The sequence below is a fragment of the Patiria miniata genome, unplaced genomic scaffold, assembly GCF_015706575.1.
Source record: "Patiria miniata isolate m_02_andy unplaced genomic scaffold, ASM1570657v1 HiC_scaffold_3, whole genome shotgun sequence".
NCBI classification, from domain to species: Eukaryota; Metazoa; Echinodermata; class Asteroidea; order Valvatida; family Asterinidae; genus Patiria; species Patiria miniata.
In genome coordinates this window covers 6,527,028-6,546,879 of record NW_024037069.1, presented here as the reverse complement: position 1 = coordinate 6,546,879, position 19,852 = coordinate 6,527,028, and the positions used below count along the sequence as shown (strand labels likewise).

The 19,852-nt window shown below is 42.3% G+C and overlaps 1 protein-coding gene and 2 non-coding genes across 3 annotated transcripts; 2 read left to right on the top strand and 1 right to left on the bottom strand.

Annotated features, from left to right (window-relative positions):
• Positions 1 to 1,203: 1,203 nt before the first annotated feature.
• LOC119738224 (cytochrome P450 4F12-like) lies at positions 1,204 to 17,451 on the top strand. Its single transcript, XM_038213009.1, has 8 exons — positions 1,204 to 1,352; positions 2,843 to 3,015; positions 5,310 to 5,437; positions 5,975 to 6,212; positions 7,922 to 8,118; positions 8,629 to 8,762; positions 15,464 to 15,611; positions 16,863 to 17,451. Exons 1-8 carry the CDS (start codon positions 1,226 to 1,228, stop codon positions 17,047 to 17,049), a joined length of 1,332 nt encoding a protein of 443 aa, XP_038068937.1. The 5' UTR covers positions 1,204 to 1,225; the 3' UTR covers positions 17,050 to 17,451.
• Positions 4,068 to 4,140, bottom strand: Trnai-gau. The gene has a single exon. It is a non-coding gene; the product is annotated as a tRNA-Ile (tRNA).
• Trnae-cuc lies at positions 5,089 to 5,160 on the top strand. The gene has a single exon. It is a non-coding gene; the product is annotated as a tRNA-Glu (tRNA).
• Positions 17,452 to 19,852: the final 2,401 nt, after the last annotated feature.

The window sequence follows — 19,852 nt, the reverse complement described above, 5'->3', positions numbered from 1 at the left end:
CCCCGACTCCCCGAGTCACTCCCCGACTCCCCGAGTCACTCCCCGACTCCCCGAGTCACTCCCCGACTCCCCGAGTCACTCCCCGACTCCCCGAGTCACTCCCCGACTCCCCGAGTCACTCCCCGACTCCCCGAGTCACTCCCCGACTCCCCGAGTCACTCCCCGACTCCCCGAGTCACTCCCCGACTCCCCGAGTCACTCCCCGACTCCCCGAGTCACTCCCCGACTCCCCGAGTCACTCCCCGACTCCCCGAGTCACTCCCCGACTCCCCGAGTCACTCCCCGACTCCCCGAGTCACTCCCCGACTCCCCGAGTCACTCCCCGACTCCCCGAGTCACTCCCCGACTCCCCGAGTCACTCCCCGACTCCCCGAGTCACTCCCCGACTCCCCGAGTCACTCCCCGACTCCCCGAGTCACTCCCCGACTCCCCGAGTCACTCCCCGACTCCCCGAGTCACTCCCCGACTCCCCGAGTCACTCCCCGACTCCCCGAGTCACTCCCCGACTCCCCGAGTCACTCCCCGACTCCCCGAGTCACTCCCCGACTCCCCGAGTCACTCCCCGACTCCCCGAGTCACTCCCCGACTCCCCGAGTCACTCCCCGACTCCCCGAGTCACTCCCCGACTCCCCGAGTCACTCCCCGACTCCCCGAGTCACTCCCCGACAGAGTCACTGATTGACCCATTCATTATAAATAATGTATAAATAATGTCCTAAGCTGCAGGCTTTCGAGTCAAGCTCGAGTATAGGCAAGCTTTGCCTTATTAGCTGAAACAAACATGCTTGAGCTGAAAGAAGGAAGAAACGGAAAATAAGATCCCACACATTACATTTTTAGTATGATTAACACACATCGACTCAAATATCCGTTGAGGTTAAAATTGGAAATAACAATAATCATAATGAGATTCCCTTTTCAAGTAATATTCTTAGTATATAAAAATATTAAAATCCCTCCAACACAAATTCCAACAAAACTCATTGATTTTCTTCTGAATAATACTGTTAATAATATATATTTATGTATTTCATGTTGAATTCATTATTCAAAAGTGCGGATGTGAATCAGGTCTAGCGACTAGATTCTCAGTTTAGTTCGCAAAATATTTGTTGTAAGTCTGAAGAGGTCTAACAATGAACTCGAGCCCCTTTGCATTTTGGGAGTAATAATACATTATCGTCTTTTTTTCTCATCTCTACAGTATACAAAGGGTCACAACGGTATGGGGCGTGAATTCCATTTCAATTACGAGGAGGTGACAGACGCCATGCAGTTCTGGCTGGGACCGTTCATGCCTGGCGTGGTGGTCTTCAGCCCAGATACAGTCAAAGCAGTCGCCAATAAAAATGGTAAGCGCTCTAGATCCTACTCCACCCCGATCCAGCTATGGACTCCGTGATCAAGTACCCCTCAACGGTTACAAACAGACAGTTTGGTTGAACCACTGGAACGAATAGTCCATGGTTGCAGACCAGTAAATAAACTTACATAGACCCCAATGGTAAATGTTCTCATTTAAGAAATTCGGGAAAAATACTCACAACTCTCCAAGGTAGTCGAGATACACATCAAAATAATTAAAGCTTATTTCATCATCTTTCATTTTCTTTTCAAGTTTTGGGGGGTCAACTGATTACTTTTAGGAGAAATTTCCATCCGAAGATGATCACCCCTGAAAATAGTCCTGAAGCCCATCGCCATTTTGAAAAACGATGCCTACACTCTACACTTCATCCAAATTGAACGGAACTACAAGCTCACAGTCCTGTGCACCGCTTCCACCCATATTTTTTTCCCTCAAGTTCATGGCCCACGGCATGCTCAAATACTGAAGATTTTTGAGGGCATGCAAATCGTGATTTGGCCGGCGTAGGCAATTTCGGACCGATTTACTGGTCTGCAACCCTATGGGATATCCACTTGTCTTGCACAGCAATCGTCTATGCGATTATTATGTAAGCAGGACTGCGTCTGGACCTCCAGATTCTCACCATTCAGGGGGCGCCTTCTATGGGGTTTTCGGTAACCTGTTGTGTTAGTACGAAAAATAGCAGCCAAATTGACCAATCAACAGCTTAGTCCACATTTCTGCTCGAAATTATGTCACAATTGGCTGGTGAGTGGGGTCGCATAAAATGTACATGTCGCATATCAGAAATTACGGAGCGGGCTCCGTTGAACAACGGATGATGCTCAGACTATGGAACGAACGGAGGTTCAGATACATTACCAACAGCACCGTGGCCAGCTCTGGGTATTAGGGGTCACAGTGCCAGCAGCTAAGGGGTCACCCGCAAGTTTTACGCGTATAGTTTTGCCGATGGGGAGGGGCAGTTGCTCGCCATGACGGGCCTGATTACCGACGGCGTTTGGCGGTTACGCGAAGACTCAACGGGTTTGTGCACACTCGGAATAAAGTAGTCGTGCACAGAGTCCGTAGACTTATCCGACCACACTTCAGGATATATTAACTAATATCAGTGCTATAGGATTACCTCTTTAACGCCAATAAATGGGCTAAAACCCGGCCCATTGTGTGAGACTGCAGATTTATGGGGAAAATCCAGTAAATCATCAGAATAGAATGTTGAACTCTCTGGGACCAGCCATACTAGACTAGCCTTGTCTTGAAAGAGTTTATCTGAATCCAAGTGCCGACCCATGTTCCAACTAAGCGCTGTTATCTTGTACCCATCGTATATACATCAGAACACAACATCACATTGTTTTCAGAGTGTTTATATTTTTTCTCCCCCGTGTAGCTTCGGGTATAATTCTTTATATTATTTTAATTCTGTAAATTGTTCTTTAAAACCGAGCTCCTTTCCCATTTTGGCAGAACCGAAGCAGGAGTCGGTGATGAGGTTTCTCCAGGAGTGGATTGGCGATGGCCTGGTGGCCAGCCAGGGGGAGAAATGGGCCCGTAACCGACGGCTGGTGTCGCCGGCCTTCCACTACTCCGGACTGCGACCCCATGTCAATATCTTCAGCGAGTGCGCACACAGGCTGGTGGTAGGTTCCCTCTGAAGATCCAATTTAATTATATTTTTTTATGGAAAGTATGATCTGTTTGCCGACAATACTGGCGTTATACGATCAACAAACGACAGTGTTGTAATTCTCGTACTCGTACGCGTACTCGAGTACACTTTTTGTACTCATACTTGTACTCTCAATAAAAAAGTACCTGTACTCGCACGCGTACTCTAAAGTACGATTTACTCTTATACTCGTACTCATTGAAATGTAATCGACAACAATACTGCTGAACTAAGAAAGCTAGTTAAACTAAGACGTAATACAAAACATATTTCGTTTCAGTGGACCTTCATTTATCTTTGTGTTATCATGACTTCATTATACAGAAATCGTGTTCATATGACCAGGCAATCCCGTATGGTCTGGTGGTGGTTGGAATCCGGTGCACTCACCGCCGTGAGCCGGGTTCGATTCCCGGTGTGGGGATTATTATTAAGGGAATGACTGTGTGTTCGGGAGGTATTATAACACTCTGTTTAAGACAGGTGAGAGTCTGGACGGCCGATAATTACCCGAGGCGAAGCCCGAGGGTAATTATCACCCATTCAGACTCCCACCGGTCTTAAACAGAGTGTTTAATACCGACCGAACACATATTTATTCCCATTCATAAATACCTTGTCGGTCGCGCAAAACGCAGCTGGGCTGGTGTTGTGTGAATTTCGGACCATGAAATACTGATTCACTGGTAGCATTGCGCATACATACGTGAGGAATGTGATCGTTCAACCAATGAAACGTTAAAAGGCACGCGGATTTCAAGGGAGTCCAAATTTCTTGTGACACTGGAAAAGTGTTTAAGACCAGCTAGCCATGTCTTTATCATCTGTTTAAGACCGGCCACGTGACGGGCTCTCGACCAATAGGAATGCTTAAACTGTCTTAGGTATTTATGAATGTCGCTTTGTTGCATGGACCATATAAAAAATGGTTCGCTTTAATTTGACTGCAATTTTTTTCAATAGGCCTAAAATGTGTCCAAAAAAAGTCATGTTCAGTCCAACGTTATTAAAATTTTAAAATATTGGTCAGTGTGGGGCTCGAACCCACGACCTTCGCGTTATCAGCACGACGCTCTACCGACTGAGCTAACCGACCGCTGTGTTTTTAACAGACGAACATTCTATAGTAGTGCACTAAATAAGTTTTGAAAAATTGTTCTACTGTAGAATTTCTTGAACACGCATTCACAACTACTATTAGTATTCAATACCCGTACCAACCTATCTTATATAAACAATCTCGACGGCAATACTAGATAAGTATTTAAAATTTGTAAATTCTCCATGAGAATTCTTGAACACTTATTCATAATTTTAATATGACTATTCAATACCCTATAGCAAATCATTTGGGCAAATTAATCTAATATGAGGGAACACTATTTATCATTGTGTTATCATGAATTAATTTTATACCGAAAATTGCTTCATATGACCAGGCAATCCCATATGGTCTAATGGTTGGGATCCGGCGCTCTCACCGCCGTGGCCCGGGTTCGATTTCCGGTGTGGGAATAATATTTTCTTTCTTTTTTTCAATGTATCATAGCAAAACAGTTTCGTTTGATTTGATTTCAAAATATAAATGTTATAACACAAACATTGGAAAAAAAGTCTTGTTTGGTCTAAAACAATCGAAATTTTAAAATGGTGTTCAGTGTGGGGCTCGAACCCACGACCTTCGCCTTCGCGTTATTAGCACGACGTTCTACCGACTGAGCTCACCGACCCCTGTGTTTATGACGTAAGAACATTCTATAGTAGTACACAAAATACATTTTTGAAAAATTTTTGTATTTCTAATTTGTTTCAGCAATTATTTCAATTAACAGTTAGAGAGTTCTGACATCAATTCCAAAAAAGAAAACCCGCTCAAAAACCATTACAAAAAAAACCTTTTTAATTTTGTGGAGGCCAAGTGTCCTGAGATTAAAAAAGATGTCTACATTTCGGCACAGACGTGCGGTTGCCCCCCCCCCCCCGACATCCAATGCTAGATACGCTATTGTTCAATACCCAATACCAACCGAACTGAGCAAGGCAATCCCATATGGTCTAGTGGTTAGGATCCGGCGCTCTCACCGCCGTGGCCTGGGTTCGATTCCCGGTGTGGGAAATTTTTGTGTGTGAATCTTCAAAATGTCTTGCATAGTGACACTAAATAGTCGCATTTTAGACTATACCCTTGGTGATCTTTTACAACCAAAGATTTGGTATTTTTTTAATGTTTGAAGATGACTATTTTGATTTTTTCTTATCACGTAGGACAAATGGAAGAAGCTCTGTGGTAAGGGACAGACAACAGTCAACGTGTACGACCACATGGGACTGCTGACGCTGGATAACTTGCTCAAGTCTATCTACAGCCACGACAGTCACTGTCAGACCGAGGGGTAAGAACAGCGCCCTCTACCGCCTCACTCAAAATGTATGTCTTATAACCCTTCCCGCGCTCGCCCCCCCCCCCCCCCCCCCCCCCCGATACCATGTCAAAGGGTCATGTAGATGACCTCTATTTTCTTTGAGCTTTCATTGGATACTTTTTTTGCGTTGTGAATGACCCGGGTTACCACTTCCGTGTGTGCATGAGTTGTGCGCACGGAATGTAGCGTACGAGCGTTTATTTTTTTTAATCGCGTACCGGGACCTGTACTGCTTGGTGTGATTCCTTGGTTTTCCTCACAAGATTTTGTGAAGATCGAGGATTAGCGGTAATCAGCGCCATGGCTCGGGTAGGGACAAGCGAAAAATATGGCTACATAATCATGTTTGCATTAAGGCACATCAGCTAAAAATGGGCTTCAACTGTCAAATTGAGCACAAGCCGTCTTTTCACTGTACTTTTATGAACAAGCTTATACCATGGTGGAATAAAATCACAGGCCTATATAGTCCAGTCATCAGCATATATCTTGTCCCATCTCCCCCAGGTGCACCTACGTCCACGCCGTCCGGAAACTGGCCGACATCTTCTTCAAACGCTTCGTCACCATGTGGCAGTACTTCGACTTCCTGTTCTACAGCTGCAAGGACGGCCGAGACTTTCGCAGAATCCTCAAGGTGGCGCTAGACTTCTCTCGAGGGGTCATCGTCAACCGCAAGACTTCGGCCAAGAACGGTCAAGCGAGGGCGTTTCGCGACCTGCTGGACATATTGATAGACGCGCGGGTGAGTATTTAAAAAAAAAGGAAGGGTGGACAAAATAATACGCACCGTGCCGACAGTTTTGATGGGCGGGAGTATTTTAATTTGCAGTTGGATTTGACGACAGGAAAAGGGAATTCACGATTATATTTCATCTAGCTTGCGATTGCACTTTTTTTCCATCTGTTGAGTTGAGCGGCACATCGGCTGGCACGTCAAGTTTTGGTCTAATTGAAAACAGGTAATAATCTTGTACAAATGTCACCGGATCATCCCAGTGCGTATGCTGTCGTTACCGATACTATAGAAGGAGGTACAAGGAGCACAGGGCGAAAAATGATGGACAGGAATTTTGTCGACGAGAGGATTATTGCTTTTAAAGGAGAGCCACTTTGAATGAAACCTTCAAAGCATCTTTAAACTTACAGGCCCTGACGTTTATGCCCTAACAGAGCTTTTCTTGAAGGACAAAAGACCGCGAATTTTACAACTTGTGTATTTTAGGTCATTTCAGTCGGTAGCAGTTTGCAACACAACAAGTTTTTTGTAAGCTTGTTAGAATCTTAAAAGGCCCATGTAGGCCTAATATAATTTGTTTAATGCGATCCTTTAAAATACACCCTTCGTTTTGCCATTTGGAAGGGCATTAAGGTGCCTTTTGGGTTGTTATGCTAATGCCAATTTCTGAATTTATGAGCAAAACTATGATGTCATTCGGGGCAAAACCTCAATGTTACAGCTATTTCAGCACAAAAAGTTGCTAGAATTTTGGAAATTTTGCTATCCTGGATTTTCTTTTCTTTGGCGATTCGTCGTTGCGTATGAACATGGTGACAGTAAGCCAATGAGCAATCCTAGCTCAAAAAGCTGCAAGCAAATGTTTTCAATGACAATTTTGGTTCACAATTTGAACAGAAACACCCTTAACCTGAAGAGTGTCTCCCTGAAATTGCATCACAGCATTGCCATTTTTTAATGTCCATGCACTTTTCAATAAAATGAACCAAACAGGATGTCAAAACTTTTGCATACCTTTAAGAGGAGTGGAAAGTTGCACAAAATGTGTTCCTAAGAAAACCTTAAACACTTTAAAATTTCAAAACACGGATTGTAATTTTTTTTCTCTTCGCCATTGACCTATGTCCAGTCCATCACAAGCCCATCCCAATTCTGGTCAAAACTAGGCTAAATCATGAGTCAATTTACAATTCCAGTCACGGTAACAGGAATAAACAAAGGAGTTTTCTCGAAAGTTCAGTTGAATAGCTTGTGAGTTGTGGCTTGTGATTTGAGACCGGTGGACTCGAGATAGACTTATGAGGATTTATGAGACCTAGACAGCAACACTGCAAGCCAGTGACCATAAGGCCGAGTTAAAAAAAATAGCTTCTCGTCCGGGCTTTTTTTGGAAAACAAGGAAGGAGGCCTTGTTTTCTTCCCCGGAGTTTCCAAGATGGCGGTTGGATTATTCTATTTTCTCGACTCTTTTGCTGAAGCCTTTGTGTCCAAAGGAGCCGTTACCCTTTCTACCAGAATTTGAACTTGCATACATAGCTACAATATTTCGCTTAATAAAAAGACTAAATATATTGCCTGTTGCAAATGTTTGATTTAAAAAAAATTAAAAAAAATAAAAAGAAGGCTGGCGGGAAAAAGGAAGCGGTTGGGGACGAAAAGGTGTTTGTAGGGTGTGTTTTTTTAAATTGGCCTAAAATTGCGAAATACCTTTTTAGGATGATGACGAGAAGGGCCTGAGTGAAGAAGAGATCCAGAACGAAGTGAACACATTCATGTTTGGCGGGTACGAAACCACTAGCACCGCCGCCACCTGGGCCCTATATTGTCTGGCCCAACATCCCGAGTACCAGGACATCTGTAGGAAAGAAGTGGACGAACTGATGGACACCAACGGCAGTGAACATCTCGAGTGGTGGGTCAAAATGCGTAAAGTAACCAGCAACATAAAACAAAATGGTTCAACTACCGGAAAAGTTCGTTTAATACCCACGAAGCCAAACTGCACACACCGCGAGGGCCAGTAGAGCAAAATAAACAGTCAAAAGTAGGCAAATGCAGCTAGCTGCGCATTAGAACTTTCAACTGTTTGAAAATAATGGATCATAAACATTTGCGGCCAACTCGCAAAAATAGCAGTATGTCCTGTCTGTTTCGAAAAACAAGAGCAGTCGGTGATAGGGCAATCGAATCACACGGATTTACAGTACCTTTTGCGCAATGTTAAAACTTAGGAAAACCATATCAACAAGTTGTCACAATTTCTACAAAAACAACGACACTGATAACAAGCTATCGTCAAGGAGCCTGTTGATAACAGAGATCCGACGAATCTCCTCGGCTCGCCAACTTTGCTTTGTTTTTCTTTTATTTTCCGCTGTACTAATTACCATGGCAACCATCTTGTTTTCACACTGTCTTCTAGGACGGACATGAACTCTCTGCCGTTCCTGACCATGTGTATCAAGGAGAGCCAACGGCTGTACCCGACTGTTCCCTTCGTCTTCCGCCGCCTGACGGAGCCGCTCGCCCTCAACGACGGAAGGGTCATACCGCCAGGTAGGCACCGCACCATGAGCGACTGTCATTGGGGGATTTGGGGGATTTTCCCTCATGTTTGCCGACGCTGAGCGCGAATGTTTGCCTCGGTCTTTCATTATATTTCAGTCACCCCGCATTTCAAGTCTCCTATATCCTGAAACCGAGGTCTTCAAACGGAAAAGGACCTTAAAACGTCAAAAATTGGCTCGGAGCCAAGTATTACACAAAAACGCACGAGCCCGAACAAACTAATACATGTACACGCATTATGCACTAGCCTACCACAACTGACTCTGTAGATGCCTCGAAGAAACGCCCGCAAACGAACGTGCAAGGTTAAAGTTAAAATATTTCCAGAAACATTATTTACATAATCAATTTCCAGAGAGTTCCGAGGTACGGTAGGTAAGACCAGACGGTTAACGGTCCCGTCCAATCATGTATTGTAATGTAAAACATACCACATAAATTGATCCCACATCGAGTACCTCTCAATATGTTCGAGTGTTACACGGAATCGAAATGATGGGTCTTATCAAAACACTGTGAAATGTCAAGCTGTTTATACAGGTATGTCGAGGGAGAGAGTACTAACTGGATTATAATACTTTACTGGTAAGACATTTTTTAAGTCTATAAAAGTAGTGGGTGAGAAACGCGTACATTTTCTTCTCGAAATCATTACGACCTTTTATTTTGTTGCTGCTGCCGAACCGACATAAAATCTTACCCACGATTCGACAGCAGTATTATAAAAACGTCCCATTTTCGCAAATGTCAAGTCTTCGAACCCAAGTGCGGCTTTTGAAGTGTTTTCATTGACCGAGCGAATGAATACATCAAACTACACGTACTTAAAAACAATAGTCAACGATGATAATTATAAACAACAGTACAGCTATAGAAACACCTGTCAGTTTGCTAATATTACTGAGGGTTCAAAATGTGTTTACGAAGGAAAAAGCTATATCCCACCAGGTCCATCATACGGACTGTTTACAGTTAGGTTCAATGGGGGGCTGTACTCAAAAACTTAATTCAGATCTTCAGAGGAAGTACGTTGGCAGCTTATACAGTGCAGTAGTGAAGCGACCTACATGTACAGGGTGAGTCAAAAAGAAGTTGACCTGGATTAATGATTTATTTTTCTTAAACAGCAATCAAGTGTAATACAGCAATGAAGTATGTCTTGAAGGAGCATGTTCTTCCACTCATCTGGAAAAAATAATTACTGACATTGATCCTTGCTATCAAATTATATATGTATTACTAAAAGAACGTGTTTTTTATAGCTGTCCCTGGAATGCTATTGAAGCCTTATTCATGAGTCGGCCATGTTGATTAAAATCTTCATTTTTGGAACTTGCGAAGAGAAATGAGACAAAGTACATTTCTAAACAATTCAAGTCTGCTTAAATAAGTAGGTTTTGAGGCCTTTGCATGGTGGAGATACTAAATAATGAAAGGTTTGCGGAAACACCATGTGCGAATGATTTCTCAACTAAGAGAATGGTTCTGAAAAGAACCAGAGGTGTAAACTCGACGTTCCGGTCAGTATGCTCTGACCGTCTTCTGCTTAAGTAAATAATTTAAAATTTGTACTTAAACAAAAATGAAAGTAAAACAAGGCTGCACGAATAGTCTGGCGCCATCCCATTCAACAGTTGAATGAAATACATTCAGGGAACACGACAAAAATGGCTACCGCGTGAATAAGGTCCATTGAGCTGAGCGAGAATTACAGAATACACACGCTTGGAAATACAAATGAAATATTAATCATTTGAGTGCAGTAACATTATTGTTACTGTCAGATTTTTGTTTTATATATATATATGAAGAACAAGTCCACACTTGCTTTCTGAAATATTGATGGCGATTTTGTCTGTTTTTCTTTGCAAGTTTTCCTTCATTCATGGAGGTGGGAAAACGTTTATGTTTCATTGTATTTAATGGGTGCAAATCAGTTCGTATAGAACGGTCAGCGGTGAACAACTGAATTTTGTGATCTTTTTACTAAAATAGTCATAACTTGGGAACAAAGTACCCACATAAAAGTAAAATGTTCACAGTCACTAATCCATAACATTTACTTTATCCCTATGTTATTTTTATAAAATAGCGCGAGCTACATATATTTCTTAAGTATTGCTTCTAATTCGGTCACTTTCTTTTTGACTCACCCTGTAGGCCCCTATAGTCTTTTCTGAACTGAGCTATCCGAAGTCCTATGTTGGTGGTTCCCCATTTTGTCAATGTCTTTGCTCAAGGGGCGCTAGCCAGAAGCCAGAAGCCCGTATATGCCATGTAGCCAGGGACCACGCTCAAAGCCACAATGCTAGCAACATTACCAATGCTGCAAATCTGGGGATATAGCAAACGGGGATCATTCAGACAGGATGGATACGGCATTGTATTACAAGTTTTCAAAGAAACTACAAACGGAAACTGAGCGTGTACATTACAAAAATTTTAAAGTTGAACAAGGAAATTGACTGAAGCGCCTTAAATGCACCTGTATAGTCAGTTTCCCGTTGTGGTTTATTTGAAAATGTATTAGATTTTTGTCATACTTTGCTGATTCGGGCTTTTTCCACCCCCACTCCCCCAAGCAAATAATCGTGAAAGCACTCAATTAGAAAATGTCTACAAAATGCAAGGCGCAGTGATATTATTTCATAGTATCCGGTGAAACGGGAGCTACTATGCAAACTCACTAATCCCAGAAGGCCGTAGCTCGCAGCGCTCTATCTGCCTCAGAGGACCCAAGCATAACATAAGGATGTGATTTCACTTGATGACTACCGTAACCCTTGACACCGAGCATATTTACCACCCCCCCCCCCCCCAACAGATAACAAAACATGTGGCGAATCAAAATGATATTTCCTTTTTGAAATCGGTATCATCGAATTTCAAGTAACGAATCCTAATTCGGTGTTTACCTTAATACATTTATACTCTCGATCACATCTTGGGAGTATGTGTTCGGCTTTAGGCCCCTGCCAAGGGTGGCTATATAACCGGCTGCCGGCATTATTAATTTCCAATCAAAACGAGTGGATCTTACGGCGAAATTGGACACGCAAAATAATTAATCGCGGCCCCACATCCGTGTGCGGAATGAGCGATGGTGTATCATCTGGTGTGCCGTGCATGCAAACAAAAAGCAAACACAGATCCCTCTTGAAATGTGCTGTTTCCAAGCATTTTCTACATCACCATGGCAATAAAAAAGGACGAAAAAAATATAGGTCTTAATATCATAGGGTTGATACTGATTCGATTATCTTGGAGGGTTGTTCCAAGTCAGATATTCGGGAGAGAGCCGTGTCCAAACTGGTCAACAAAGATTTTGTTTGTGCGCAAACTCTCAGATTACATCGAATTGATGGCCACAGATTTTCATTCGAATAACTACGATAGGTAATATGCATGTTCCCATCGTTTGTTTACGAACTATCAGATTGCATTTGATTTTAATATGGTTTGTACGTGCATTTGTTCAGGTCACATTGCGTTATTTGGGTGGGTTTTTAAACCATGCTTTTAGAAACTGTAAAAGTTGCTAAAAAAAAAAAAATCGGTCCTTTGACGAATTCGGGCGCGTGATGACTGTACACTCCCGAGGCCCCTTTAATGGAGACACCATTGTGAATGATATTGTACAAAACAACTGCCCCGTGATGAGAATTATCTGAACAATAGCTAGCTCAAGGCTTTCACCATTGAAGGGGGCCTTCGTGCTAGATTGTGTTTTAACCTACGACTTGTTGGATTATATCTTTACAACAATACAAAGCAAACCTTGTCAAGATGGTCCCAGAGTGCAGGAAAAAAATATTTAATCAAAAATTCAGTCTGAGTCCGAGTCACTTCTCCCGAGTCCGAGTCCGAGTCCCAAGTCATGTAGGACGAGTCCGAGTCCCGAGTCACACTGATTGACTCCGAGTCACACTGGTCGAGTCCGAGTCCAAGTCCGAGTCACTTCTGCCGAGTCCGAGTCCCAAGTCCCAAGTCACGAGTGTGACTCGGAGTCGATCAGTGTGACTCGGGACTCGGACTCGTCCTACATGACTTGGGACTCGGACTCGGACTCGGGAGAAGTGACTCGGACTCAGACTGAATTTTTGATTAAATATTTTGTCGAGTCCAAATCAAAGTTTATACGAACCACCTTTAAAATATATTGGAAATAAATTTTGAGGTACTGCTAAAACCTCACAGTATAAATGTTTCCATTTTTTACAGCTTTTCTCTAGTTTAATGAACCGGACATCCATGTATAGCCATAAGGCAAGGCACAGTTGTCTGGAAAAGATAATCTGGTACCGAACACTATATCAAGCTTGTATGGTGGCCCTGAAGGGACATCGCATATCGCAAACGTGTGCGCATACGTATGCGATGTCGCGAAATTTATCGCGAACGTGTGCGCATACGTATGCGATGTCGCGAAATTTATCCCGAACGTGTGCGCATACGTATGCGATGTCGCGAAATTTATCGCGAACGTGTGCGCATACGTATGCAATGTCGCGAAATTTATCGCGAATGTGTGCGCATACGTATGCAATGTCGTGAAACAATTCGCGAATATGTGCGCACACGTATGCGAATTTGTTTTGCAATGTCGTGAATTTTATTGCATACCTTGTCGCATACCTTTCAGTAAAATTCCTAATGAACTGGGGAGTTGTAGCAGCTAGTCTGGAATCTAGACGTACTGTTAGATATAAATAGGGTCTGACTAATAAACCTTCGCGCGCACGCTGTTCCTCGTGCAATCGTTACTACGAGTACTGTCGAGCGCGAACTTGCTACTTACGCAACTTTCAAATTTGCGCGCGCAAGTTTCAAACTTGCGCAAGTACCAAGTTTGCGCTCGACAGTACTAGTAGTAACGATTGCGCGAGGAACAGCGTGCGTGCGAAGGTTTATTAGTCAGACCCTATTTATATCTAATAGTACGTCTAGATTCCAGACTAGCTGCTACAACTCCCCAGTTCATTAGGAATTTTACTGAAAGGTATGCGACAAGGTATGCAATAAAATTCACGACATTGCAAAACAAATTCGCATACGTGTGCGCACATATTCGCGAATTGTTTCACGACATTGCATACGTGTGCGCACACATTCGCGATAAATTTCGCGACATTGCATACGTATGCGCACACGTTTGCGATATGCGATGTCCCTTCAGGGCCACCATAAGCTTGCATTTACGAAAAAACAAGTGTGGACGCTGGGGTACATGTTTCGATACATTGATTTCCCAAAACGAAACAATTCACACACATCCTCATGTGATTCGTTTCGATTTGCTGAAAGAACACTGAACTTTTTTGTGATCCGTGGACAGAACCTTAAAACGATGGTTGTGTTTAAAACTCCGTAACTTGAAAAGTACATAAGTGATTTGAATGATTCTTGTACTGTAAGAAAAAGCTTATGAATTGGGCTTTTATATCCTATATTTTAAACGTACTACATGCAGAACTTCACTAAAACAATGGTCCCGACATTTGGGTCTCGTTTTTTTTTACTCACCCTGTATTGCTTGCTCTTGTTAGCGCACGGAGCCCGTGGGATGGCCCTCTGGAACATGCAAACAATGTTCTACGTATTACGTTTTACAGCAGTAATCACGGAATCGATAATGTGATGGCTCCATGTAACTTATCTCCTTGGAGTCGTGTGTGGTTCTGCATGAGATGAACCGATTTAACCGACTTGACTTACAAAATATACCCTAGACGAGACATCATTACAAGTATCGCTAACCTCGATTAACTTTCTCTCACACGATGAGTATAGTGTTACCTCCGTGCCAACCCTTTTCCCATATAGTTTAATATCGTTGCAAAAATATGAAGTCTTCAATCATCGACATTTGTTTTTTATCAACACATTATATTCGGTCCACGCTCTGATCTGGAACGACCGCCTTCATATCACGAGTCTTATTTCACCTTTCAATTTATTTCCGGTCACTGACATGTTCTGAATAATCTCTTCGGGGTTTTTTTATGACAAAACAAAAGAACTTCCAGGATAATTTGTGAAGAAACTTCTTAAAGATGTAATTGTTTTATGTATCGCTATTTTTCCAGCATTACAAAAGTTGTTCACTTTTTGAAGACAAATCGAACGAAACATTACAGCCCAGGTATATGGAATAATTACTTTCAGATTACGAATTATTCGCAGCCGGCCCACAAAAATTATCGCTAGCCAATCAGAATCTGTAATGTAGGCACTGGGAACCAGTCTTCTTGTAAGGCAGATCTGTTTGCGCGCAAAAGCAACCAAAAATAAAACCTTTTTTCAAAACGTTGCAGGCGCGAATCCAGAGGGGGGGGGTTGAGGGTCGACCCCCCCCCTCCCCCGCCCCCGGCCCTGACACAACAAAAATACGATTATAACAATAAGTGCATTAGTAAAATATGTGTTGCATTACCTAGTTGCACGCCCGTCCGCAACAATCGCACATACAAACATCTGACGGGCCTGATACACCCCCCCCCCCTGCAAAAATACCTGGATCCACCCCAGAGCAGAGTAGTCTTTTAAATAAAGTAAAATATACAAATATAAATATTGTTTGGATAAAATTGTCGAATTTGTGGAAGAGCGCGGAGAGAACATCTTTAAGAGGGGTCGTGTTTCCCCAATTTATTTTTTCCATCCAGCTTTCTGTTTTTTGTTTCTTGCAGACACGACGGTATATATTTCCATGAGCGGTCTGCATCTCAACCCCACGGTTTGGGACTCCCCGCAGGTGTTCTGCCCCGAGCGGTTCTTGCCCGAAAACTCGGCCAGCCGCTCGCCCCACGCTTTCCTGCCCTTCTCCGCCGGGCCCAGGTAAATAAAATTGCGGACAATTATCTGTCTACTTATATGGTTTTAAACCGCAGTTGCTATGTTCTTGTTACGGAAAAATAATCCTGCCGATAGATCGACAGCTTGGCTGTTGTTACCTTTTAAGTAGTAATCAATGATTACTTTTAATGATTTCGGCCAGTGGATGCCATGCTCAAATACAACACATGACAACAAGCACGTGTTAGCTCTGCACAGCCTTACATCTTAGCCAATTCAAGTATTTTTAACGAAATGATTAAAGAATCGGACAGTTAGAACATCGATGCTCACGTAGTCAAAATGCAGTTGCAGTTCAGCACACAGTCTTAGAAATACATGTATTTAATAATGACATTTTTTTTCTCAATGTACAGTCAAACCCTAATGAGAAGAGCACTGTTAATACAGCATCCGGGAAATTTGTAAAGTCCCAATGACCTTGTTATAAAGGTGTTCCACTGTATAGTTACCTTTATGATCTGTCCTAAAATTGTCATGATGTGACATGAACGATCAAATGGGAAGGGTTTAGGGTGACCGAGCTCTCAAATTGCAAAACACAACTCCCTAGAAATAGAGCGTGACATGCTACTTGCTGCGCATCGTCCTAACTGAAAGTATGAAGACATTTAATCCACGCCTTTTTGGGGGGTTGAAAATGAAGAGACGTGATGCATCGTTTGAGTAGTGTGATATCTTTTTCGTGAAATGCCAACGGTTCACTAACGTGACATCATGCTTGCAAGAATATTTTGAACCAAATCTGCATTCGCTGGAGAGTATTTCCCGCTCCAAAACCTCCCTCTCGAGTGGCCGATTAATTTTTGTTTTTCCTCGCGAAGGCATCAGCATCTCAAATTTAAGGGTTGCAGACCAGTAAATAGACTGCCATAGACCTCAGTGATAATTACGCGCACTTCCCGAAAAAAAAATTAAAACGCTAACGATTCTCCAAGGTGTCTGAGACACACATCAAATTAAAGTTTATTTCATCATCTTGCATTTTCTGTTCAATTTTTTGGGGGTTGACTAAATGACTTTAATACCGGAGAATTTGCTGGCATGCAAATCGTGATTTGGCCGGCGCAGGCAATTTCGGTCCTTTTCAATGGCTTGCACCCTTAGATGATGTATCTCTCGAATTTTGCTGATGCTCTTTTTAAAGAGCATTATTCAAAAATCAATTAAGTATAAATTTAATTTTAAAAAAAATAATAATAATTTCATAGTTATGTTTCACTGTTTTGGCAGGAATTGTCTCGGGCAGCAGTTTGCCATGTTTGAGTTGAAGACTACCTTCGCTATCTTGCTTCGTCATTTTGTATTTACGGCAGACGACACCAAGACCATCAAGCTGTTCAACGCGGGCTGCCTGCGAAGCGAGACTGGTATCCACGTGATCATGACACCACGTGACACGCGGGACGAGAAGGACTAGTTTCCTGTCTTTCCAGTATCGTTCTGATGCTTCCTCAATCTCGTTCCCATGCTGTCGAACAGTACGCTCTCACCACTACCTGCTCTCTCACCCTGGTATTTGATCGTTTGCATATCAAAAACTTTCGGATACGTATGCAGATTAGGAATAGTCTGGTGCCTGACTGTGCTTTACGTTAGCGTTTGTTTTTGTATGCGGTGTTTGGGGTAAAAACAGAACCAATTCGTTGCGAAAACACGATTTTCTTTTAAACGTTGAATGTTACAATCTTATCCAGCTAATCTGCAGTATCACATTACATATTAATATGAGCGAAACAGGGGAGGGAAGAGGATTGTTTGTGAGGTGGAGTAGACGTAATCATTCACAGCGAACAATAAAATACGTAATACTCGTTGGAAATAAAAATACCGAGTGCACGATATAAATCCATTACTGTATTGAATCAGGATACGGGAACAAAGATTCCATCCAGGGGTTACTATCGGAAGCGAAGTTGAAAAGTAAGTAACCCCTGGGGAGGAGGTTGACGTTTTCTCGATTTTAAATTGATTTCCACGATGAATTCGCGTCGAAAATGTATGAGGGGTTTACGAAACATCGCCTTCATTGTGTAGCATCGGCTTAACGGGCGCCGCTTCCCGACTTGACACGCTCCTGCTCAATACTGGTTTTTTTATACAAGACAACAGTTGGAAGTATTTTGGTGCGAACATAACACGTTCAGTATGAATCTAGAGCTGGTGTAGCATGAATTTAGGTTTTATGAAATATGGACACATTGGTGATATTGCTCATGCATATATAATTAGGAGAGGGACCGGTCATGTGAGAGGGTTTAACCAATAGATGTAAAAGGGAAAAAGAGTCCGATTTTCATACGAGTCCGATTTTCATATGACACCGGAATTGAAACCGAAGCTGCAGAGACAAAGCTTGGGCTTAGTAGTCTCCGATAGTAAAGGCAGAACTACAGGCGTGCATGTGTTTTTGTTACAGGCTCATCAGGAGAACAAATGGAACACGAACATACATTTCCAGTTTCAGAATTAAGGAAGATTATTATTCAGCGAATACGATTAAAGGTCCTGGCACAAAAAACTGTAGATTGTATGGTTAAGGTTTATATGATGAATGTTAACTTTCCCGATTGCGAAATGTATTATGCATGCGCCTTTCTATACGGAAATGTTTGGTCAATAACGGAGTCTTTTATGTATAATTCTCCTGGGTGGTGGTTTTGAAATTTTAAACACTCTTCTTGGCATTTAACTTTGAGAACTGTCAGATATTCTATTTATCATTATTTTGTTTTTAATTTTAAGATATCAAATTAATAGTTTTCTTGCGATATTTTATATTAATAAGCCACGTGGTCAGAAAAGCTTATGTCACATTTAGTTGTTTAAGTTTACAATGAATAAGCTGGCGGGAACATTATATACGACGGAAAACCAGATGTTTGTACTTCGATACCCGATGACGTTATAATGGCGTCAAGTAATTTGCAGACCTTGGAATCAAGGTTGATGTTTGTTCCAAGTTCCAATGTACCATAATGTTATATTTTTTATTGGAATTACATGTACATAACTTGCTATTGTTTTGACGGGAATAACTTCTTACTTCGAGTTTACAGGGTTTTCGAGTTAACCGGTTTTGACTTGCCGAGATTTCACTGTTATTATTATGATACAAACATCAAGACGAATACAGGTACGCGATCACTGCTACGGAGGCCCCCTTCAATGGAGAAACCATTGTGCATGCTATTGTACAAAGCAATTACCCCATGACGAATTATCTGAACAATAGCTAGCACAATGCTTTCGCCATTGAAGGGGGCCTTCGTGATAGAAATGGCAGCATGCCCAGATTGGTATATTAGTAATGTTAAAGTGACTATGTAAAAACTAGTAAGCACTTCTGAAGCTCTGAACCTGTAGTTTATTCTGTCACTCTCTGATTGTCTAAGAATTCTTGTACTTAAAAAAAAAGAAATGTATATCATAAAAGTCCAAGATTTGTGATAATGCATAATGTATAACAACCAGCCTTTGACAAACGCACGAATTCAATGGCGGGTCACCAAAAACTTGGAATCTTGCCCGACTTCATTTCATCACATCCGGGCCGTCTCTTTACAGTATATACTTCCCCCCCCCCCCCAAAAAAAAGTGTCCGTTTGACTATTATTTAAATAACTACAAACCAATTGTCAATTGATCACAACAACTTTTTTGGACACTGTGACTTAGTTCCTTGCCTTATTCAATTTCAGTACTGTGTTAGGCCCAAAAAAAGTCTCCGGTTTCTGGTATGGAGCTTGCCCAAAAAGTGGTGCGACGACGCGGCTTTTTTTTTTTTTACCTGATGTTTTTGCTTCAAATGTCGGCTGATGACTGCAAATGGTGCCCGACTAAACTTAGTGCAAATATATGGGAGTCCAGAGAGGCCACATAAAGCTTATTCTCGACCATAACCCAATCTAAAAACACGTTAAAATTGTGCAGCAGCAGGATTCCAGTCAAACTAGTGAGTTTGGCGGTTTTGAGACATCATCTTTCATTGAAAAAAAAACGTTTTCATTTTGCCGACGCGCATGGCTACGGCGACGCGCGCGCATACCAGAAACCGGAGACTTTTTTTTTTGGCGTTAAGTAAGCTGTGTAAAATCCTGCATGTTGTGAAAAGGGCTGCAGTTTGGATTGGAATCATTTGCCTGGCTACCAGTCATCATGGCAGGACCTGGTTACATGCTCAAGGGCAAACGATTCCAATCCCAAACAAATTTAGCTTTTTT

Coding starts and splice junctions, on each gene's coding strand:
- LOC119738224 (XM_038213009.1), top strand. CDS start 1,226: ATGGGGCGTGAATTCCATTTCAATTACGAGGAGGTGACAGACGCCATG. Junction 5,438..5,974: donor AGTCACTGTCAGACCGAGGG/GTAAGAACAGCG, acceptor CATCTCCCCCAG/GTGCACCTACGTCCACGCCG. Junction 8,763..15,463: donor CGGAAGGGTCATACCGCCAG/GTAGGCACCGCA, acceptor TGTTTCTTGCAG/ACACGACGGTATATATTTCC.